The sequence below is a fragment of the Emydura macquarii genome, unplaced genomic scaffold (assembly GCF_026122565.2).
Source record: "Emydura macquarii macquarii isolate MOO-44397 ecotype Brisbane River unplaced genomic scaffold, CSIRO-AGI_Emac_v2 contig_2422, whole genome shotgun sequence".
In the NCBI taxonomy this organism is placed as follows: Eukaryota; Metazoa; Chordata; order Testudines; family Chelidae; genus Emydura; species Emydura macquarii.
In genome coordinates, this window is record NW_027132559.1 from 4,772,188 (window position 1) to 4,795,660 (window position 23,473).

A 23,473-nucleotide genomic window follows, 5' to 3' on the forward strand; every position below is an offset into this window, starting at 1 on the left:
GAAAATATTTTAGAAATACATTAGAAACAAGAGGAAAGCCAAGGATGGGGTAAAAGCCCATTACTCAATGGGGGGGGAGGGGGGGAAGATAACAGAAAATGTGGAAATGGCAGAAGTGCTAAATGACTTTGTTTCAGTTTTCACCAAAAGTTTAGTAGCAATTGGACATCTAACATAGTGAACGCCAGTGAAATGAGATAGTATTAGAGGCAAAAACAGGGAAAGAACAAGTTAAAAATTACTTACATAAATTAGATATTTTCAAGTTGCCACAGCCTGATGAAATACATCCTAGAGCAGTCAAGGAGCTGACAGGAGATATCTGAGCCATTGGCAATTATCTTCGAAAAAGTCACGGAAGATGGGAGAGATTCCAGAGGACTGGAAAAGGGCAAATATATAAAAAGGGGAATAAGGACAACCCAGAGAATTACAGACCAGTCAGCTTAACTTCAGTACCTGGAAAGATAATGGAGCAAATAATTAAGTAATCAATTTGCAAACACCTAGAAGATAATAAAAGAATAAAGTAAGAGTCAGCATGGATTTCTCAAGAACAAATAATGTCAAACTAACCTATCAGCTTTCTTTGACAGGGTAACAAACTTCGTGGATGAGAGGAAGTGGTAGATGTGGTATGTATGTAGATGTGACTTTAGTAAGGCTTTTGACACAGTCTTGCATGACTTCTCATGAACAAACTAGGGAAATTCAACCTAGATGGAGCTACTAGAAGGTGGGTACATAACTGGTTGGAAAACTGTTCCCAGAGATTAGTTATCTGTGGTTCACAGTCAAGCTGGAAAGGTATATCTAGTGGGGTCCTGCAGAGATCAATCCTGGGTCTGGTTCTCTTCAGTATCTTCATCAGTGATTTAGATAAAGGCATAGGGAGCACACTTACAAAGTTTGTGGATGATACAAAGTTGAGAGGGGGGTTGCAAGTACTTCAGATAGGATTAAAATTCAAAATGATCTGGACAAACTGGAGAAATGGTCTGATGTAAATAGGAAGAAATTCAATAAGGAAGAACAAATGGAAAGTACTCCACTTAGGAAAGACCAATCAGTTGCACACATACAACATGGGAAATGATTGCCTAGGAAAAAGTACTGAGAAAGGATCTGGGGGTCATAGTGGATCACAAGCTAAATATAAGTTAACAGTGTAACACTGCTGCAAAAAGAGCAAGCATTCTGGGATATATTAGCAGGAATATTGTAAGCAAGACACAAGAAGTAATTCTTTCACTCTACTCTGCATTGATGCAACCTCAGTGGCTATATTTGGCTCCACATTTCAGGAAAGATATGGACAAATTGGAGAAAGTCCAGAGAACAACAACAAAAATTATTAAAGGTCTAGAAAACATGACCTACAAGGAAAGATTGAAAAATTGGGTTTGTTTAGTCTGGGGAAGAGAAGACTGAGTGGGATATGATAACAGTTTTCAAGTACATAAAAGGTCACAAGAAGGAGGGAGAAAAATTGTTCTTGTTAATTTCTGAGGATAGGACAAGTAGTAATGGGCTTAAATTGCAACAAAAGAGGTTTAAGTTGGACTTTAGGAAAAAATTCTGAACCGTCAGGGTAGTTAAGCACTGGAAATAAATTGCCTAGAGAGATTGTGGAATCTCCATCATTGGAGGTTTTTAAGAGCAAGTTAGACAATCACCTGTCAGGGATGGTCTAAATAATACTGAGCCCTGCCTTATATGCAGGAGACTGCATTAAGACCTCTCAAGGTCTCTTCCAGTCTACGATTCTGAGACACCTTATGGGCCCACCAAGAACTTGAACTGTTGCCTCACAAGATGGGTAATATTTGAATCCAAGTGACTTTGGATGTGACATCATAAAATCCTGGTACCACAGAAAGTCTGGTGGGGAACATATACAAGAGAAGGAAGAATTAACAAGACTTCCCAAAAAACTAGCTATAATTTATCAATAAAAAAATGGGGAGGTGCCAATGGTCAACTAACTAACTAAACAAATGACACTAATATATACATTGATTCCTAAAATCACTATAACAAAGTGAGAATAGGTGCAGACACTGGGAGGTCTATCTCAAAGCCACAGGTGGTGAGAAGGAACCAAGTGGCAACTGGTCCTGCACTGCCCTTTCTGCCATTAGTACAGGAGCACAAGGGAACTCAGGGAACATGACTTGATCCAATGGACACTTCTGGCCAAAAGTCTTTAATCTTGAGCGCATGGAGCAAATGCACACCAAGACTGGAATAAAAATATACAATTACAAACAAACACTCAAAGAAGAAGTTGTGATAACATATCCTGCCAACTAAATAGTGGATTTGTCCAGACAGTTTTCATTATGTACACAGCAGTCAGTTTAGGAAATGGCTACCTTGCTAGAAAATGTTTTATATATATATATATATATATAAAAATAAAATATTTGAGCTTTTTACTTTCTTATGTAAAATAAAAATAGAAAGAAAAAAAAAGACAAGTCTTACCCCATGATGTTAAGAATTCTGCAGCATACCGGTAGATGCGGTTCATCATTTCAATCACAACAGCATAGATGATGCTGGGTACAAATAGCATCAAGCTGCTAAAGTAAGACTCATTCTCCTCATGATAATCCAGGGCCCAAGTCTCCAACTCAAAGTAAATCATCATGACATAGAGTGAGAAATAGAGGCAAAGGCACACAAATGGCAAAGACACCAGATAAATTCGTATCTGTCTTTTAATACTTGAGTATACTGGCTCCTCCTTGCCAGTGACAGGATTTATTCCCAAAACCCCATGGAATCCTGGCCTTGGCTCCTCAAACTGCCGCTTCATCAACAGTGTCCCCCACCTGTATGTCATAATAGCACAGCAGCGCTTCCAAACTTCAAGGATCACTGTAGACCAAAGCAGATTGAATGAGGCAAACATCACATACTTGTCGTAGTCTTCCCATGCAAACACATAGTAAGGAATCCCAATGAGAGCCATAGGAACCAAAGCAAATGTGAAGTACTCCAAGAAGCCAAAATAGAGAGCAATTGTTTCACCAAAGTAGCACCGGATTTCATCTGTTGAGAGATTAAAAAAAAATCAAAACCTAAGCCAAGGCAAGGGGGAAACACCAGGAAAATTTATTTTTCAAAGCACACAAAGCTTTTTAAAAATATTCTGAGACAGAAGTACTAAAATCTTCAGTAGGAACTGCATTAAACAGAAGTTATCTGACTGGCACACTAAAAGAAGGAATGAACATTAGGTTCCTATGTCTTACTGGTTGCACTGAAGACAAGATTTCTTCTCAGATATTATCATTAAGTAAACAGCTTATCCATTTCACCAACATATCTTATTATTTTAAACAATTCCCAACATAGGTCTTAGTGTAATATATGAAATGAAGTTTCAGGTTAAGACAATAGGTCAAATTTCAATTTCCTAAACAGATAAAACGGATATCACTACTTCTCTGTGATACTTCCCCCACCTCCAAAAGTAGCAGAATGTATATTTGAAGAAAAAAAAAAAAAATTAGTATGGGAGCCATGAGAGAAAGTTACTCACCCTGTGCAGTAACGATGGTTCTTCGAGATGTGTCCCCCTATGGGTGCTCCACTCAAGGTGTATCTGCTCCCCTGCACCTCGAATAGGAGATTTTAAGTAGTACTATCCGTTTGGCCCACACGTGCGCTCTTCCTCGTGGTTTCCCTTGAGGCTATCTGGCACTGTGCAGATGAACCACACCCAATTCCTTCTCTACCGCAGAGCCCCATATTGAGAACTACCAAGTAGAGGAGGAGGAGAGTGGTGGTTAGGGACACATCTCAAAGAACCATCGTTATTGCACAGGGTGAATAACTTCCTCTTCTTCTTCTTCTTCTTCGAGTAGTGTCCCCAAGCATGTGCCACTGTAGGTGATTTCACAGCAGTATACTCTATGGAGGGCTGGGGCTGCAGAGTGGAGTCTGTTATTCCAGAGACGACAACTGTGGAGGTGAAGATAGCACTGGAGGCTCAATCTCCAGGGATCGCATAGTGCTCTGCAAAAGTACGGGCAGACGTCCAAGGTGAAGAAGTTCTACAAATTTCTGACATGGGGACATCCTTAAGGAATGCGACCAAGGTAGGAATTGACGTCATGGAGTGCGTGTGGAATCTGGATGGAGACAAAATGTTGCGTCTCTGGGAACACTGAGTAATGCAACCAGACATCTATTTGGATAATCTTTGAGCCATATTGAAGCCATTTGGCTCTTTCCATGAAAAAAAGGAAGAGTTTAGGAGACTTCCTAAAGTCCTTAGTTCTGTCCAAGTAGAATGCTAGCACTCTTCTAACATCTAGCACACGTAGAATCGCTTCCCTGTTGTCATGATGTGGTTTTAGGAACAAACAGAAGATGGATTTGTTGATTCATATGAAAAGTGGAGACTACTTTAGGGAGAAACTTGGGATGCAGCTTCAATGTTACTTTGTCTTTAAAAAATACTGTGAATGGTGGGAGTGGAATGAGGGTCACTATTCTCCTATACACCTAGCTGAGGTGATGATCAGAAATTTCTTCATGGACAGATGTGAGAGAGAGAGAGCAAATCACTGTGGGCTCAAAGAGAGGCCTAGTCAAGGCTCTGAGAACTAGATTAAGACCACAGGAATCCTTCAAATCCCAGGCACCAGACATAGCAAGAGTGTCCATCTGTTATCGAAATTGTTTCGTTCCAGGAAAGGCACCTCTTGAAACTGGGAGAGGCATGTATGCCCCTGGTAGGGCTATCACCCTCAAAAAGGTGAGGAAAATGCAAAAGAGTTTTTTCTTCTTCTCCCAATAAAGAAGAGCAGGCTACTCATCTTGTGCAGGAACTTAGGTTCTTCGAGATGTCTCTCTCTGTGGGTGCTCCATTCTAGGTGTCGGCACGTCCTCATGTTGTCGATCGGAGATTTTTACCAGCAGTACTCGTCCATGTCATGCATACGTCATCCACATCTGACGGCACTGTTGGTACCCTTTTGGCACGTGCAACCCGGTCCTCTCTCTGTTCCTTCTCTACAGTGGAGCCCTGGCCTTGACCCCGAAGTAGAGGGGAAAGGGGATGTTAGTGTAGCACCCACAGGGGGATACATCTCAAAGAATCTCAGTTCCTGCACAAGGTGAGCAACCTTCTCTTCTTCTTTGAATAGTGTCCTTGTGGGTGCTCCACTGTAGGTGACTCTCGAGCAGTGCCTTCATTTGGCAAAGAGGACTTCGGAGTTATTAGGTTGAATGGAAGAGAATACTGACAGTCCAATTACTGCATCAGCTCTTTATGCTTGATTGATGGCATAATGTTTTGTGAAAGTGTGGGCCAAGGCCCAGGTAGCTGCTTTGCATATTACTGTGATTGGTACAGAGGTGCCCAATATTGTGACAGCAGACCATGGTGAGAGGCCATGGAAATATCATCCTGGTCACGATCTGATTCCTCACTCGGTAAGGGTGGCACTGACTGTAGTGCTGGCAGTAAATGGCCTGGTGTCATTGGTGCATCCAGGCATCGAGACATGCTCTGTACCGGAGCCCCGGTATCAAGTAATGGGGATGCTGGTTCTTCCTTGGCCACCAGGTACATTGTGTCTCCATGTCCACAGCCTAATTGGTAGAATGTGTTCTGACCCCTTGTGGTGCTGTTACAACTGTTTGTGTGTAGCATGTGTGGATGCAGCTCAAGATCCACTTTGAGAGTCTGTTTGTGGATACAGCATTTCCTTTGGAACGTTCTGCAATTGATACAAAAAGTTTGGGGAATTTTCTGAATGGCTTTGTTCTTTCTAGGTAAAACGCTGTGGCCTGCCTGATGTCCAGTATGTGGAGGGCCCCATCCTGTGCATTGTGGTGGGGTTTTGGGTAAAATGTAGGTAGGTGAATGGATTGGTTTAGGTGGAATGCTGAAGTGACTTTGGGGAGAAATTTTGGGTGAGGTTTAAGTGTTATTTTATCCTTGTAGAAGATTGTGTATGGTAGATGGGCCATAAGTGCTCTGAGCTCACCTACATGTCTTGCAGATGTGATAACCTCTAGGAATGATACTTTCATCGACATACTGTATTTCCCCATGTATAAGACGCACCTTTTTTCGAAAAATTTGGGGTCTAAAAACTGGGTGCGTCTTATACAGTGGTACTTACCGGTGATGTACCGTAATACATTTATTTTCAAATTTCGGGCCCCAAAATTAAGGTGCGTCTTATACATGGGAGTGTCTTATACATGGGGAAATACGGTATACGTTAGCGAACGCATCGCTAAGGGTTCAAATGGTGGCTTGATAATGGTTCTTAGGACTAAACTGAGATCCCACGGTATTGTGGAGGGCCATATATCTGGGTATACCTTCTGTATACCTGTCATAAAGTGTTTCACAATGGGGTATGCAAAGGTTGTCTTATCTGTGTGTTTGTGGAAAGTGGTAATGGCTGTTAGGTGTATCTTGAGTGAGTTAATTGATAGCCCTGCTTCTTTTAGGTTCAGAAGATAGTCCAATATAATGGGAATTGGTGCAGCTGTGACAGTGATCTGCTTCTGCTGGCACCATAAAGGTGACTGAGCCATTTTTGGATGCAAGTTTTTCTTGTAGCAGGTTTTCTGCTGTTTAATAAAATGTGCTTTACTGGTTCTAAACATTGTAGTTCTGCTTGTCAGAACCAGTTAGGAGCCATGCTGTTAGATGTAACTTCTTCAGATCTGGATGAAGGATGCGTCCTTTGTCCTGAGCTAGGAGATCCTTGAATAGTGGGTGTGCAGACTGACATTTGCATCAGGTTAGTGAACCATGTTGGTCTGGGCCACAAAGGAGCTATCATTATTACTTTCAATTTGCCATTGCGTATTTTGTGTAAGGCTCTGAGTATCAATGGGATGGGTGGAAATACATAAAGGAGGTCCACCTTCCTGTTGAGGCGGAATGTGTCCCCCATTGATCCTTTTCCTAGTCCTCCTCTTGAGCAGAAGTGAAAGCATTTGTGATTGTGCCTTGTGGCAAACAGATTGATTTTGGGGTGATCCCATTGTTGAAAAATGTTTTTCAGGATTCCGTTGTGTGACTGCTGGTGAATTGCCTGCTGAGGGTATCTGCGGTGGTGTCTAAATCTCAGGTACGTAGGCTGCTGAGATGTTGATATTGTGGCGTATACACCAGTTCCACAGTTCTATCGCTTCTGTGCATAGGGACTTGGATCTTGCTCCTCCCTTTCGATTGATGTAGAACATGCACGCGATGTTGTCCGTCATTATCTTTATCAATTTGCTTTCTATATTAGGTAGGAAGTGGAGAGACACGTTGCAGACAGCGCATAGTTCTAGTAGGTTTATGTGTAATTTTGTTTCTTCTAGGGACAACCTTCCTTGTACTGTGTGTTCCAGTAGGTGTGCTCCCTATCCAATTAGGGATGTGTCCGTAGTTATAATGATTGAAGGTGTTTCCCCTGTGACTGGGACACCTGATATTAAGTTGTTGGGTTGCGTCCACCATTTCAGTGGTTGTTTGATTTTGTTTGGCATTACCACTGTTTAGTGTAGCAAGTGTTTGTGTGGTTTATACATTGTCGAGAGCCATAGTTGTAGGGCTCGCATGTGTAATTGTGCACGTCACATTTTGAAGGTAGTGGCAGCCATATATCCCAGCATTTAGAGACGTGTACATTCAATGTCGGACTGATCCTTATTGTGGATTCCAGGTTTACTATAGCATCGAACCCGGCTCTTGGTAGGGATGCTCTGGCTGTGATAGAGTCTAGGTATGCCCCTATGAACTCTATTTGTTGCAGAGGTTCTCTGATAGACTTTTTGTTGATTATAATCAATCCTAGTTTCTGGAATAATGTTATTGTAATTTGTACCACTTGAATGGCCTGCAGTTGGCTGCGTGCCTTTATCAAGCAATATACGAGGTAGGGGAATATGTGTGTAGGTACAACGGTGAACATTTTGGAAAAAACCCTCAGAGCGGTGGAAAGACCGAAAGGTAGCACCATGTGTTGATAATGGTTGATTCCTAGTGTTAATCTCAGGAATCTTCTGTGAGCTGGATGAATGGCAATATGAAAATATGCGTCCTGAAGGTCCAGGGCTGCAAACCAGTCCCTGTGTTCCTATGCTGGTATTATGGTAGACAAAATGACCATCCTGAATTTTTCAACTTTTTTGAATTTGTTCAATTTCCTGAGGTCTAAGATTGGTCTCCAACCTGCAGTCTTCTTTTGGGTCAGGAAATAATGGGAATAGAAATCTCTGCCCCTGTGTGGAGGAGTGATGTGTTCTATGGCACCTATTTGCAGTAGATGTTCCCCCTCTTGTTGTAACAGGTGCTCATGAGACGGGTCCCTAAAGAGGGATGGGAAAAGGGTTTGGGTAGTAGATGTGGAGATAAAGGGGATAGTATATCCCTATTGGACAATTTCCAAGACCCATCTGTTCATTGTGATGTTTGCCCAGGATTGGTAGAAGGGTCGTAATAGGCAGTTGAAGAGAATGGCATTTGTCAAATTTTTTGGCTCTGGACAATGTGGGAGGTCAAGCAGGCACTCGACCAAACCCTCTAAATTGAGGTGTTGAAGGGGCAGCCTGGGATGTTGATAGCTGCTGGTTGGATTGTCTGTGCCACTGAGGTCGTTGTCTATTGCAAGGTGGGTCGACTTGCCTGTATTGTGAGTGATGTTGGTACCTGGAGTTATAAGGTTGATATCTAAAAACGGTTTTCTTCTCATTACAGGTGTGTACATGCCGTACATGTGCATGATCTCATCCATTTTCTCAGCAAAGAGTTTTTCTTATCAAATGGAAGATCCTTGATGGTGGCCTGCAGTTGTTCGGGCAGAGCCGCTGAGTACAGCCACGAAGATCTATGCATGACAACAGCAACTGCAACTGTTCTGGCCACGGTGTCAGCGACATCGAGGGAGGTTTGTAATGCCATCCTCACTACCAGTTGTCCCTCTTTTATGAGGGATTGAAATTGTTCCCTCTTATTGTCGGGGATATGCTCAATAAATTCTGATATTTTTGCATAGCTGTGATCATAATTTGATAGCAACTCTGCACAGTTTGCGACTCTTAGCTGCAGGGTTGCTGAGGTGTATACCTTTCTGCTCAATAAATCCATTCTCGTCATCCTTATCCTGAGGCATCGACTTATAGTGGTGTTGTTTGCCCCTCTGGTTGGCTGCCTCTATGACCAGAGAATTAGGTGGGTAGGTGAAAAGAAATTGTGTCCTTGGCAAGGACATAATATTTTTTGTCAGCCATTTTGCAAGTGGGGGGAATAGTAGCTGGCATTTGCCAGATATTATTGGCAGGCTCCATTAGGGCATCATCCAGGGGAGAGTGATTTTAGAGGAAGATGAAGTCCAAGATTTTCAGCAACTTCAGCAATGTGAGTGAGATCTCTATGTTGTCTCCCACTCTCTTAAACAAGTCCTGGAATTGATTGAAGTCATCAGCAGTATTGGGTGGAGGCGGCAAGGGAATTATGGACTCATCTTGGGAGAAGGATGAGTTATGTGCAAGTAGTGTTGTTTCCTGCTGCATGCTTTCCTCCATTTCCCCGGGACTTTGAGATTCAGTGCCTGCTGGAATGGATTTTGTTGGTGACTCATCTCTGTGTCTGTGGGAGGTTGATGGTCTGTGATACAGAATTCATAGATCACGTCTCCCATCCAGGCCACTGTGTATGGTGGCCCAGGCCAGGAGGGTCCGAACCATGGGTGTGATGGACGTCTGGGATGTGACCAACGTTTAACTGTCTGCGCCTTCGGAGAGGAGTGTTGGGGAGAGAACGTAACCTCTTCCCTGTCGTCCTTGTCGTCACTGGAAAAGGATATGGGAGAGATGGGTTTGTCTTGAGCAAATTGCGCCAGGGAGGTAGGTATGTGCGCCATATAGAGAGGATAGAGGGGAAGATGTTAGAAATTCGTCCTCCTCTCGCCCATGGTGCCAGCACTTTCTGTGTTTCCTCGGTGCCAGTGTTGTTGGCGCTACCGATGGTGCCAGTGCCGAGGTGGGCTTCATGCAGGAGATGGGTCTTTTCCTGCTGGTCTTGTCCTGTGATGAGGATTTGTCTTGACCAGGATCAGAAGCCAGTCTAAAGGATCTCTCCATAAGGATGAGCTTCAGGCATAGGTCTCTATCCTACCTGGCTCTGGATTTCAGGTTTTTGCAATGTTGGCATTTTTGAGAGATGTGTGTCTCACCCGTCAGATGCTGGCTTGCATCCCTGCAGAAGGTGCATGATTTCAATCCAGGTGACCCTGGCATATCGCATCACCTCAGTGGAGGAAAAACTACTAGCTAAATTTAAGAGGAATATAAGTTGGGGGAAATTTTTTTTTAATTAATTAGACTAAAATTAAGGGTATTTGACTAAAATCTATAGAAAAATCTAACGATTAGGGTTTGTTAATCGAGCTATTAGAAACTGCTGGAGGCTCCATCTCAGACAGTGGACAGTTGAGAAGGAACTGAGGGGGGGACCAGGTCGCACATGATGAAAAGGGCACCAATGGTGCCGTGAGACAGGGATAGCACATGCACGATCTGGATGAGCACTGCTGGTAAAAATCTCTGATCGACGACGCGCCGACACCTAGAATGGAGCAGCCTGGGACACTACTCAAAGAAGAAACAGAAATTCTAACTATTAAAAAACAAAGACTAAAAATAACTACTTCCTATATTAATGATGCAGAGATGGAAGACACAACTGCTCGCTCTGTTCGAGGCCAAAAGCACTCGAGAAGGAACTGAGGGTGGTTTGCCTGTGCCGCGCTTGACAGCCTCCAGGCAAACCGCAAGGGAGGGAAAGCGCATGTGCAGATCGATTGGACACCGCTCCCTAAAATTTCTGATTCGAGGCGCAGATACACCTAAACTGGAGCACGCAGAGGGATACTACTTGAAGAACTACAGTTTATCTTAACATCTACAACAAGAGCATTAAATAGCCAGTAGAAACAAAATACTAATAGCAATTAAAGCATTACTGATTCCAAAACACTGTTATTACCAAGTTAAAATTGCATAGTTAGGCATTCAAAAGTAAAGAAATGCCTAAATTAAGGCTAATGCAAAACTTTAACAGAGACACTGCACACATGCATAAAAACATGGTCTTTATGACATTGTGACAGAGTGGTCTATTACACAGAGATTGCTGATTGGCTGGAGTTTAGCAGGTGCAAGATTCGGAAGCTATAGCTTGCCCCAGCTTTGAAAGAGTCAGTTTAACCTGGGTTAGAGATTCCTGCTTCAGCTTTGGAAGAGTCTGTCAGCCTTGGACTGAGGTTAGCCTAGAAGCCTTCTGAGCTGGAAAGATTTGCTCCAGCCCTGAAAAAGACTGTCAAGCTCAGCTTAGAGAGAGGCCTACTACAGCTATTAAAGATTGAGCTTAACATGGAAAGATTGCAGAGAGCCACTCAGAGCAAAATATTTTCTTTAGCCTGGACAAAGACTTGTCATAACTGAGGATGCTTTTTTTTACTTTAGCTGAGACATGAAATGTTAGAAGCTACCATGAAAATTTCTATCATTTAAGTTTCTTCAATTCCTGTGGGACCTTAACTGTTAAGCTTACACACTCAAAAGTACAATGAAAAATGTTGAATTTAAGAATGGATATGCAATCTTTGTTGACCCCATGCACTTACATGTATACATTACAACTTAATCTTTTATTACATTAGCATATAATTTCTCAAATATCAAACGTTTTTTCTACAAACTTAGATGTATAGTATCTTCTATTGTGTACTATTCTGTGTACACCAGAAAAACAAAGTCCATGACAAAGCTTTGCCTTATACAATTCACACTTTATATATATAGTATCCAACTGAAACAGCGTTTTTCTCCTTCTCAGTACAATATGTAGTTATGTTTCCATGTATGCATGAGCAGTATTATACATCCTTCACTTAAAAGACTGGTAAGAAATGCTAAAAAATGTATTTAAAGTACTATATATGCCTGAAGTACAATTGTCAAATCCAAATAAGTCAGCTAATTCATAACTAGGTGCTCATATACTATTGTGATGGGCATGGTATAAAAATTAGAATAGAAATGCAACCAAAACCAATTTTCACCAGAATATTCAGTCAGATTTTAACTTTCTTTCCCAGCTACGTTAGCACTAGAGCCATTAAAAATACACTTGTAAGAATTCCTTTTTATGATGAGGTTTTCCCCCCACATTCTGCTCATACTCAAAGATGGTTGAACTGTTATTGCTCAAATTGAGTTATGACTAACAATGGCATTTCCTTGCTTCTGTGTGCGTAACTGTGAAACTTTAACACCACATTATATGTACTCTTTCCTACATTTAATTTCCTAGAGGTTTTTTTTTTTTTTTTTTTTTTTTTTTAAGGGCTGGGAAAAGATTAGAGAGGGATACAAAACAGAAGACTTTCTGTCCCGAGTTTCAATCTTCAATGCCTTTGCCAACAGACCTTTGAAGTTCATTAACCCCCAGCAAGTCACACTTTTGCAACTTCTCTTAACCTGCTGCCATGCAACCCTACTTATCCAAAAGTTTCAGGGAAATAGTTTAGATAAAGTGAGTCAGCAGGATCAGAAGTCTGTACTCAAGGAGACCTCTCTTGATTAGAGAAGGACAGCTAGCTTCTCAAAAGCTCACCACCACTGGAGTCACTTCTGGTTTCAAGTCCTTTTATTTTTTTCAGCGAAATAAGTGCTAACATACCTAAAGGTTGATAACTAATTTTGACCTGGCCATACCAGGTGTACTGGAGCTTCTTCAATTCTTCTGCATCATGGAGTGGGAAAATCTGAACTAGGATACCACTGGTCAGCAATCTTCTCACTGAAAGAAAGTGGAAAAAACTATGCTTACACGGCTTCTGTAAAGTCATAGTACAGTTGGCATGCTTGCATTGGATTATGTTGTACCTAGCAAGCCTAAAATTCCTTTGAAATAAACAATTCTAACTTGCTACTTAAATCCTTATAATACACATACGATGTGCATTTCAAAATCTTTCTATACTAACATAACTTTATCTAATAAAGGGGTTGGGTGCACAATTGGTTAATGCTCCTACAAAGACCTGGGCTTAAATGCTGTCTGCAAGAGAATATGGATAATCCAGCTAAATCATACAAACTACTCCACAGGCTGGCAGTCTCTGAACAGCAGGTGGTATAGCAGATCAGAACTGAAATGCAATCATATAGCTATACAGGGAAGCTTTAACAGCACCTGTCATTGTGCCTGGCTCTAGCGAATTCTGTCATTTTCATGAACACCAAAAATTATGAATATTTAAAAAAAATTAAGCCTACCAAACCAAACTAAAAGAAGTAGGTTTTATTTTAGTATTGTTTCATTTCTTACGGGAAAAGTAAAAACACTTTAAAAGCTAACATGTTTCTTCTTAAATTACGAAGTATACAAATCTGAATGCTCTGCTCAGTATTAAAAAAATCTCAATATTCCCTAATACATTTGTATCCAATTTTCATGACAAAAGGCAAGTACTGTTTATGTTATGTGCACATCAATATTAGGTAGTCGGGGGTTGGGATTTTAGAATGGGCCTGGGGAAATGGATTAAAAGGCAAAGGGCAGATGAGGCAGTAAAAAGTATATGATAAATGTATGTAACACATAGCTCAGCAGTTTATCGCATAAATGTCAACTCAACATATATGTGTGGCATATACATAGATCTGTTATGAACAAAATTCATTCTGTTTCTTTTACAACTGACTCAGGACAGCTCTACAGCTAAAACTTAAATCAACCTATGTGCCTCACTCAGGGCTGTGAAAAATTTCACACCCCGTGAATCATAGTTAAAAGTGACCTAACACCAACTGTAGATACAGCTAGGTTGATGAAAGAGTTCTTCCAATGACCCAGCTACCACCTCTCACAGGTGGATTACCTATATCACTAGAAAAACTCCTTTCATCAATGGAGAAAGCATCTACAGTATAGCACTACAGCAGTACCACTGTGGTGTAGAAATACCCTCAGACTCACCTCTGACAGACATTTACAACTGATCTTCTATACAAATTTCCTGAGCTATTAAAAGACAAATCTTTCTATTCTGTAAATATTAACATTGAAATATAAAAACAAACTATAATAATCCACAGATATTAAAAAATATGGTACATTTATTTAAGAAACCACTTATATGCCAATGGGCTAGTTTCCTAAAAGTAGTACTCCCTTATTGCTCCCTTCCCCCATGAAATAAAAGAGCTCTCAAGTCAGAGAAAAAAGGATCTTCCCAGGATGATTAAGAGAACTGCAAATGAAACCAAACTTCTTTTCTCAGTAACGTAATACTAGTGACTCTGGAAACATTGTTACTGTTTCTGTTTCTTTCATAAGGAGACAAACCAAATACATCATTATCTAAAGTAAATCACATCAAATAAAGCATCTTATCATATGATCCTTCCAAAGCAACTACAAGATAATAAATAAATATTAACTAATTGTCTACATCAGTGTTTCTCAATTATATTTCGCCGCGGAACCCTTGGGCGGCCATGCCATACCCTCCGCCAACAAGACCAGGAAATTTTCCCCTTTTCGGCAGCGCCCTCTCTAAGCTGTTTTCCGCTGCGCAGCGCCATCAGCTGTTCAGCGGCGCACTGCCAGCTGTTCAGCGGCGCGCAATTTCTCTTAATTTCGCCAGCGTGGTTCCACTTTTTCGCGGAACCCTTCAACTCGGCCCAAGGAACCCGAACACTATTTGAGAAACACTGGTCTACATTGTCTGCAATTTGCTTCCAGAAAGTTACAAGCTATCATCTTCTACCCACACAGCATGCATATTTTTTCATAAATGTAAGTAAATTTATTGTATAAAATCGAAGCTATTTCATCTGTATCTGCTGGTTTTCCCACTAGTGTGTATTGTGATTGTTCTTGGAGCACCCAAGACTGAGAGTCATGCTTATGGTGGCTGGGTATTAGCTCCCTAATTCCAACAACCTTTCAGCCACTCAAGCACTTTCCTCTGGGATATGCCAGCTCTACCTTTGCCTTGCAGGTTAACAGTAAGTTCACCTCCATTCCCCATCCATGAATCTCTTTAAATTGTTCCCCTGTGATTATCCAGCCCCTGACACTGGCTACTCAGAGAAATCCCAGATCTTCTGCCCCCAAAGGACCAGTGTACCCCAGTAAACAATTTTATTTTAAATTACTGCTCCTGTAAAATCATACAGCATTTGTGATAATTTATAATAAAAACAAACAGTTTTATTTAAGAAAGAACAGAGGGCTAACTAGAAATGAGTGTGTGGTGGAAACAAATGGATATAATACAAAACAAAATCATAAAATGTGAACTTGGGTCTACGCTTATTAATGGTTACCTTTCTAACTAATAAAGTAGGTTTCCCCTCCAAAGTTCAGTCTGTGTCAGAGTTGGCTGGCTTCACAGGCTCCAATTTTTCATGAGAACATCCCTGCTTCCCAAGACATCTCCTCAGTGAAAGGATACAGAGTGCCTTTTCTCACCCTCTATTATACTGAAACAGTCTTCTGTCTTTACTTTTTCCCCTCTCCAATCTTCAAGTGGTTTTGATTGTTTTCAGTTCTGTCTGATGGTTTTTCATTGAAAACCTTGGGATGGAGCAAGGCTAGACAATGGAGCCTTGCATTACATCACCAGACCACCAAGGTGGGGAGACAACTCCCTCCTGTTTGAATGGGCCATCACTGAGGCAAATTATAATCTGGTAACTAATTTTTACTTCAAGTACATAAAGCATACTTTCAATATAAATACATTATTCCTTAAATATTATCAGTACATACATCTCGCAATGATTAAGAATCTTGACATGTTACAAGCTTTCTGTAGATATCTTACAGAATATTTATCCATAAAAAATAACATGTAAGACGTGTTTGGTGTAGTGAGTTATCAGGTCTGAGATGAGACTTGTTTTCAAAGAACAGGGGACCCTTTGCCAGGAAGCCGCAATGTCACATGAGTAAAAACAGTTTTCCAAACATTTCAGATACAGTTGAAAAGATGATAATGCTGGAGTCCTAGTGTCCTAGATACTAATATCTTAAATATTGACAGAGAATCCTAGACAAGATCTTTGACTTATTACTAAACAGCAACATTCCATAAAATCATAGAAGTGTAGGATTGGAAGGGACCTTAAGTCGTCTTCTAGTCCAGTCCCCTGCACTCAAGACAGGACTAAGTATTATCTAGACTATTCCTGACAGGTGATTGTGTAACCTGATCTTAAAAATCTTCAATGATGGAAATTCCACAACCTCCCAAGGCAATTTATTTCCAGTGCTTAACTACCATGACAGTTCGGAATTTTTTACCTAATGTCCAACCTAAACCTCCCTTACTACAATTTAAGCCCACTGCTTCTTGTCCTATCCTCAGAAGTTAACGAGAACAATTTTTCTCCCTCCACCTTTTATGTACTTGAAAATTGTCATTGTATCTCCTCTCAGTCTTCTCTTCTCCAGACCAAACAACCCCATTTTTTTTTCAATCTTTCCTCACAGGTCATGTTTTCCAGACCTTTAATAATTTGTATTGGAGAAAGTCCAGAGGAGAGCAATCTGTCTATGTTTCCCAGAACTGGACACAATACTTCAGTTGAGGCTGTATCAGCATAGAATAGAGTGGAAGAATACTTCTCATGTCTTGCTTATATATACTCCTGCTAATATATCCTAGAATGTTTGCTTTTTTTTTTTTTTTTTTGCGCAACAGCATTACACTGTTGACTTATATTTAGCTTGTGATCCACTATGACCCCCAGATCCGTCATTTCCCATTTTGTATGTGTGCAACTGATTGTTCCTTCCTAAGTGGAGTACTTTGCATTTGCCCTTATAGAATTTCATCCTACTTACTTCAGATCATTTCTCCAGTTTGTCCAGATCGTTTTGAATTTTAATTATATCATCCAAAGCACTTGCAACTCCTCCCAGTGTGGTATCATCCACAAACTACTTAAATGTACTCCCTCTGCCATTATCTAAATCACTGATGTGGATATTGAACAGAACCAGAATTGATCCCTGAGGGACCCCACTCAATATGCCTTTCCAGCTTGACTGTGAACCACTGATTACTCTCTGGGAACAGTTTTCCAACCAGTTTTGCACCCAACTTATAGTAGTTCCATCTTGGTTGTATTTCCCTAGTTGGTTTATGAGGTCATGCAAGACAGTAACAAAAGACTTACTGAAATCAAGATACACCACATCTACTGCTTCCCCATTATCCACAAGGCTTGTTATCCTGTTAAAGAAAGCTATTAATTTGGTTTGATATTATGTGTTCTTGAGAAATCCATGCTGGTTGTTACTTATTCCTTTATTATCTTCTAGGTGGTCTGCATATTGATTGCTTAATTATTTGTTCCTTTACTTCTGGGTAATGAAGTTAAACTGACTGGTCTATAATTTCCTGGATAGTTCTTATTCCCCTTTTTATAGGTTAGCACTATATTTACCCTTTTCCAGTCCTCTGGAATTTCTCACATCTTCCATAACTTTTCAAAGATAATTGCTAATGGCTCAGATATCTCCTCAGTCAGTTCCTTGAGTATCCTAGGATGTATTTCATCAGGCCCTGGTGACTTGAAGACATCTAACTTGTCTGAGGGCATGTCTACACTACAAAGTTAAGTCAACTTAATTTAAATCAACATCCAGCACTTGACATAATTAAATCAGTTGGGCATGTCCTCACAATGCTTATTGCATCAGTGGAGTGCGTCCTCACAAACAGCGGTTGCATCAATGCACAAAGCAGTGCACCGTGGGTAGCTATCCCACAGTTCAATTAGGTACAAGGGATTTTGTGAAGGACTTGCAATGGGTCCAAAACATTGTCACAGGGGGAGATGGGAGCATGGCTTCAACCTCCCATGATGCAATTGCCTCCCTCCATTCCCTGACATCAACAGCGAACAAACCAATACTTTTTCATGCCTTTTTTCGAAAGCCTGGCTTAGCCACACATACACCATAGCCCAAGAAGCATGGAGCCTGCTCAGCTGTGCACTCTTATTGTGAGCTTTACAAACACCTCGCAACTTATCCTGCAGTATTTGCAGAGGCCAGAGACAGAACGCACCATGTGGAACACTGCAATGTCAGTCAAGCAGCTCTGCTGTAAATGATAGAACGAAACTATTTCTGGTTGCTACTGTCTGTCGTGTTGCAGCTGAACATGATGGAGCACCATTTCTGGTCCCGGGAAACAAGCACTGACTGGTGGAATCACATCATTATGCAGATATGGGATGACCAGCACTGGCTGCAGAACTTTCGAAGGCAGAAGGCCACTTTCCAGGAACTTTGTGCAGAGCTCTTGCCAGGCCTGAAGCACAATGGCACTAGAATAGGGTCTGCTCTGACAGTGGAGAAGCAGGTGGCAATTGTTGTGTGGAAGCCTGCAATGCCAGACTGCTACCGGTCAGTGGGGAATCAATTCCGAGTTGGTAAATAAACCGTGGGAGCTGAACCAAGTGTGGAAGGCTACTAATCAACTTCTGCTAAGAATGATAGTGACTCAGGGCAACGTGCAGGACATAGTAGATGGTTTTCCCTAACTGAGGTGGGGTGATAGATGGCATCCATATCTCTATCTTGGCACCAGACCACCTTGCCAAAGAGTGGATCACAGGGGGTGTTTCACCAACGTCAGCGTGGGATGGTCGGGAAAGGTGCATGACACACGTTTAGGAACTCAGGTCTGTTCAGAAAGCTGCAATCAGGGAGTCTCTTTCCAGATCACAGAATAACCATCGATGATGTTGAAATGCCAGTAATGATCCTGTGAGACCCAGCTTATCCCTTGCTCCCATGGCTCATGAAGCCATATACCAGGCACCTGGACAGCAGTAAGGAACAGTTCAACAATAGGCTGAGCAAATGCAGAATGGTGGTGGATTGTGCCTTTGGATGTTTTAAGGGTCATTGGTAAAGTTTGCTTACCTGGTTAGAGCTCAGTGAAAGCAACATCCCCATTTTTATCGCTGCCTGCTGTAAGCTCCATAATTTCTGTGACGTAAAGGGAGAGAAGTTTCTGCAGAAGTGGGATGTGGAGGCTGACCGGATGGCAGCTGACTTTAAGCAGCCAAATACCAGGGCAATAAGAAGAGCCCAGCAAGGGGCTCCACGTCTCCGTGAGGCTTTGAAAAGCCGTTTCAGTAATGAGGCACATTAATGTGCAGCGCATATCTGCATTGAGCTTTTCCATACAATCCCCTCCATTGCATGAGTTTCACTGCACCTCCTCTTCCCCCCTCCACCCCGTCGCTTGTAATAAATAAAGTATTTCATTCTCAACACCTTGTCTTTTATTTCACAAAGATAAAGACAGATAAACAAGAAAATAATTTAACCTTGGTAAAACAGTGGGATAAATGTGGGAGGGGGAAAAAACAAATACAGCTTGTCTTTGCAAATACACAAGTGGTGCCATTCAAAGGCTTTCAAATGGCCACCTTTTCTTCTTAGGCCCTATCCCCGGTGTTGAGTGGAAGGGATACTGCACACTCCCTTTCTCCCCCACCTCCTGGGATTGGGAACAGGGCGATGCTTGCAGGCAGTTGCGCAAGTGCTGCAAAGGAAGTCTAGCCTCAAGCTGCTTTTCTTGAAGCTCAACCAGATACCTCAGCATGTTAGACTGATCCTTCATTAACCACAGCACCTCATTCTGCGTGGAATGTTCATACTCCTGGGATGCTTTCCTGCTCTCCATGTCCATGTCCAGTTTCTCGGACAATGACATCCTCCAGGCTCTTAGCTCCGTGTCAGCTGTCCCAAAGGTGCTCATTAACTCATTGAGCATGTCACCATGAGTTCTCTTTTTCTGCCTTCTAATCTGTGACAGCCTCTCAGCAGGTGTGGAGAACACCTTCTACTACAAGGCACACAAAGCACAAGGCAACCATTGTTAGTGCATCCCCTAGTTCTTGTGCAAGGTCATTATTTAAAAATCACTCCCCTCATAACACTCAAGTGCAAGCCAGAACATAATCAGAAGCCCTCAATATTCAAAGAACCTTTTTGCTGGTCTAGCCATGGTTAGTATAGCCCAGCAGCCTGGGTGACGGGATTTGTACTGCAACTTGTGAGAAACCCCAGCTGGTAGCCCAGGATGGCTGGTGGACAATGCCCCCTGCCCCAGCAACCTGGATGTATCTTTGAGACCAAACACCAGTGTTAAGGTTCAAAAACTGCAGTCTTTGTCTGGGGCAGCACCGAGGTGAGGCGAGTGGAATTTGCGCCCACAAGAGAAGAAATGAATGCCCCCCTCGCCTATTAATGCTACTGGTTGTTGTCGTCCTGGATTTGCAAATTCTGAGACCAAGTCTGATCCCTGCCAACAAAACCACCAGCGCGGTAAGGAAACCTAGGTTGAGAGACCAGGAAATCAAGATAATTGCGGGGGGAGGCGGGGGGGGAAGGACACCTTTGAATTTGTTGTTTGTAGTATGAGCAATTGTAATGAAAAACTTGTACCATTTCCCCTAGATGACCATATGTGATATTAGCCTCATGAGGGTAACACAGGAAGAAAAGCAGCAGATGCTTCAAGCGTCTGAGCATAGACCTGGTCCTTATGCTGCTATGCTGTGTGCCACAATGATGCCAGCAGAATTAATATGGGAGTGGTGTGGGAAAATGTCCTACTGTGCTTGAAGAAATAAGTTAGCCCTCCCCAGAAACCTTCTGCAAAGGATTGCAGAGTACCTCCATGAAAGTTTCTTGGAGATCTCAATGGAGGATTCTTGGGCTATCACAGTGCACATAAACAGTCTCTTCTGGGGTATATCCTCTCCGTAACTGGAACGGCTACTGGGAAGCAGATACCCACTACTCCTAACTTAACTTTCCATATTAATCATAAAGCAAAAGAGGATGTAGTCCCTACTGTTTGATTAGAATTGCATACTCACCAGACGTGACTTCCCTGGCATCACGATCTGCCACGATGCTGTCCCTTGACCGGTTGGACTGCTCCGGTGTTAAAAACAGTTCCTGGCTCTCGGGGAAATGGATCCCTTGCTTACTGCCTCCCATTCTCCTCCTACTCCTCCTCCTCATCCACGTCCTCATTGTTGTTGCCTGTATTGGCCCGGGACTCAGAATCCTAGGAGGTATCCACACTGCTTGTGAGGGCAGTGGTGGGGTCACCGCCAAGAATCACATGCAGCTCATTGTAGAAGTGGCATGTCTGTAGTGAAGAACCAGAATGACTGTTTGCCTCATCTTGTGGTACGACTGCTGAAGTTCTCGGATCTTCACACAGCACTGCTATGTGTCCCTGGTGTAGCACTTCTCCCCCTTGCTCTATGGAAACTTTTTGTAGATATCTACATTTCTTCAGCTGGATTGGAGCTGTGCCTGTACAGACTCTTCTCACCACAGGGCAATAAGATCCACCTTGTCTACTCCAGGCTGGAGCGCTTTTGAGACATTCGTTTGTCATAATCAACTGTGCTGGTGAGCTCGCCACACTAATCAAACAGGAAATGGGAATTCAAAATTTCCCAGGGCTTGAACAGAGAGGGGCTGTTTCGTGTATCAGGCTGCAGTTCAGCAGAGTTGAAAAGCTCCAGAGCAGTAACAACGGAGCATTGTGGGACACCTCCTGGAGGCCAATTCAATCGATTTATGCAACACTGCATCTATACTGACTCTTGATCAACTCATCAACCTCAAATTAAGCACTATGCCTCTCACGGAGGTGGAGTAATTAAGTCAACATTACAGTCGCAATAAGTCAGTGGAAGGGATCTGGTAGTATAGATGCATACATTATTAGGTCGATGTTAGGCAGCTTCTGTCAACCTAAGTTTGTAGTGTAGACCAGGCCTAAGTAATTTTTAACTTGTTCTTTCCTTATTTTAGCCTCTGATCCCACCTCATTTTCACTGGCATCCATTAAGTAAGATGTCCAGCTGCTACTAAACTTTTTGATGAAAACAAAACAAAAAAAGGCATTTAACACTTCTGCCATTTCCACATTTTCTGTTTTTCCCTCCTCGCTGAGTTGAGTACTGAGTAACTTATGTTCAGGATATTACATGAAATGTTCTTTAGAAGTAGCATTAGGATTCTGGAGTTTATTTAGAATTATTCTTCAGATAATGATATTTTTAGCACTTATAATAACCAAGAAATAGTTAAGAAGCCAGTTCAACATTTCAAAGCCAGTACAAGGCATAACACAAGAATTAAGAGAGAACTATGCAACTGAAAAAGTGAGGGCCTAAGAAAGAAAAATACTGCTGTGGCCACGTGGTGTAGGATCCCAAACTCCTTCCTCGACTCATACTTTGGATTGCTTTTCTTAGCATCTTTTTTTCCCTCTCCTGCCAACCCCCCATGAATGGAGTATAGACTGCAGTTTCTTACTGTGGCTAATCAACATCCGCATGTTCAATAAAGCAGTCAGACTTACTTCAGACCAAAAATTAGGTAATCCCTTTGCTTTTCTAATCTGCTCACATAAATGAGGAATGGTTTTCATGAGAGATGAAGACTTTATACAACATTCTGTGAATTTTGTTCAAATGGAAAAAACTATGACTTAAGTGAACTACAAGCCTATATTTAACCTGTCTAGGCAAATATGATAAGATTAGAAACCTACCAGAATCACTAAATCAACACTGACACAAGAGGAGGCTTCATACCAGGGAAGTAAAGGAATCTGTTATGCTTTGCGGACATTTGTGAAAATGTAACATGTCTGCATGCAGATCCTCAAAATGTCTTACCACATATATATCCTCAACATGCTATCAAAGTCTATTTATTGTAACAAACTCAAATTTTGTGTGGTAATATGAAGTTTTAACACACATTAAACTAAAAAGAGATTAAAGAATCTACTAATTACTAAATTGATTAGAAATGTGCAAAAATAAAGAGTTGCTTCCCAACCCCATCATGTAGCATTTAAATATCCATTTATCTTTTCGGCAGACCAGTAGTTGAAGTTTATAAAAAAACCAAAACATTTCATTTCTTTACACTACTCCAATTCTTAAAGATGAAGAAAAATAAAAAGATACAGCGCAGTAGTACTGGAGTTCTTTTAACTTTTGAAGCATCTCTCAGCTTCAGGAAATTGCGAACATCCCCTTTACCCTACATATTTACTGTGAGCAGTGTTTCACAAATATTAATCAACGCAATTAATTAAGGATACTATAAACCAAATCACTTACGTATTGATTTTCCTGGATATAGCTTTGCCTGAGGGTACCCAGGAATCATTCTTTCATCTTTGGCTCTCAAATTTTCAAGTTCGTGCTTGATGATGTACTGACGCTCTGCCATTGTAAGGAAATCGTGATTGTCCTCTAAAATCAGAAAGAAAACGGTTCATAATGCTCTTGCTTTAGGTTACCAAAAAGTTCTAAGAGAGTTAATTGCTTAGGACTCTGGAGACAAAAACAGGCA

The 23,473-nt window shown here is 41.6% G+C and overlaps 1 protein-coding gene across 4 annotated transcripts in view; it reads right to left on the bottom strand.

Annotated features, from left to right (window-relative positions):
* The window catches only part of ANO10 (anoctamin 10), a 245,925-nt gene that overhangs the window by 207,629 nt on the left and 14,823 nt on the right, over positions 1-23,473 (bottom strand). For all 4 annotated transcript variants that reach the window (XR_010922337.1, XR_010922338.1, XM_067561828.1 and 1 more), the window contains exons 4-6: positions 23,239-23,373; positions 12,716-12,835; positions 2,488-3,057 (exon numbers count right to left, since the gene is read on the bottom strand). Coding sequence is in view for 2 of the 4 variants with exons in the window: in XM_067561828.1 (XP_067417929.1) it covers positions 2,488-3,057; positions 12,716-12,835; positions 23,239-23,373 (825 nt within the window). In the remaining 2 variants the exon portion in view is untranslated. The remainder of the gene's footprint in view (positions 1-2,487; positions 3,058-12,715; positions 12,836-23,238; positions 23,374-23,473) is intronic.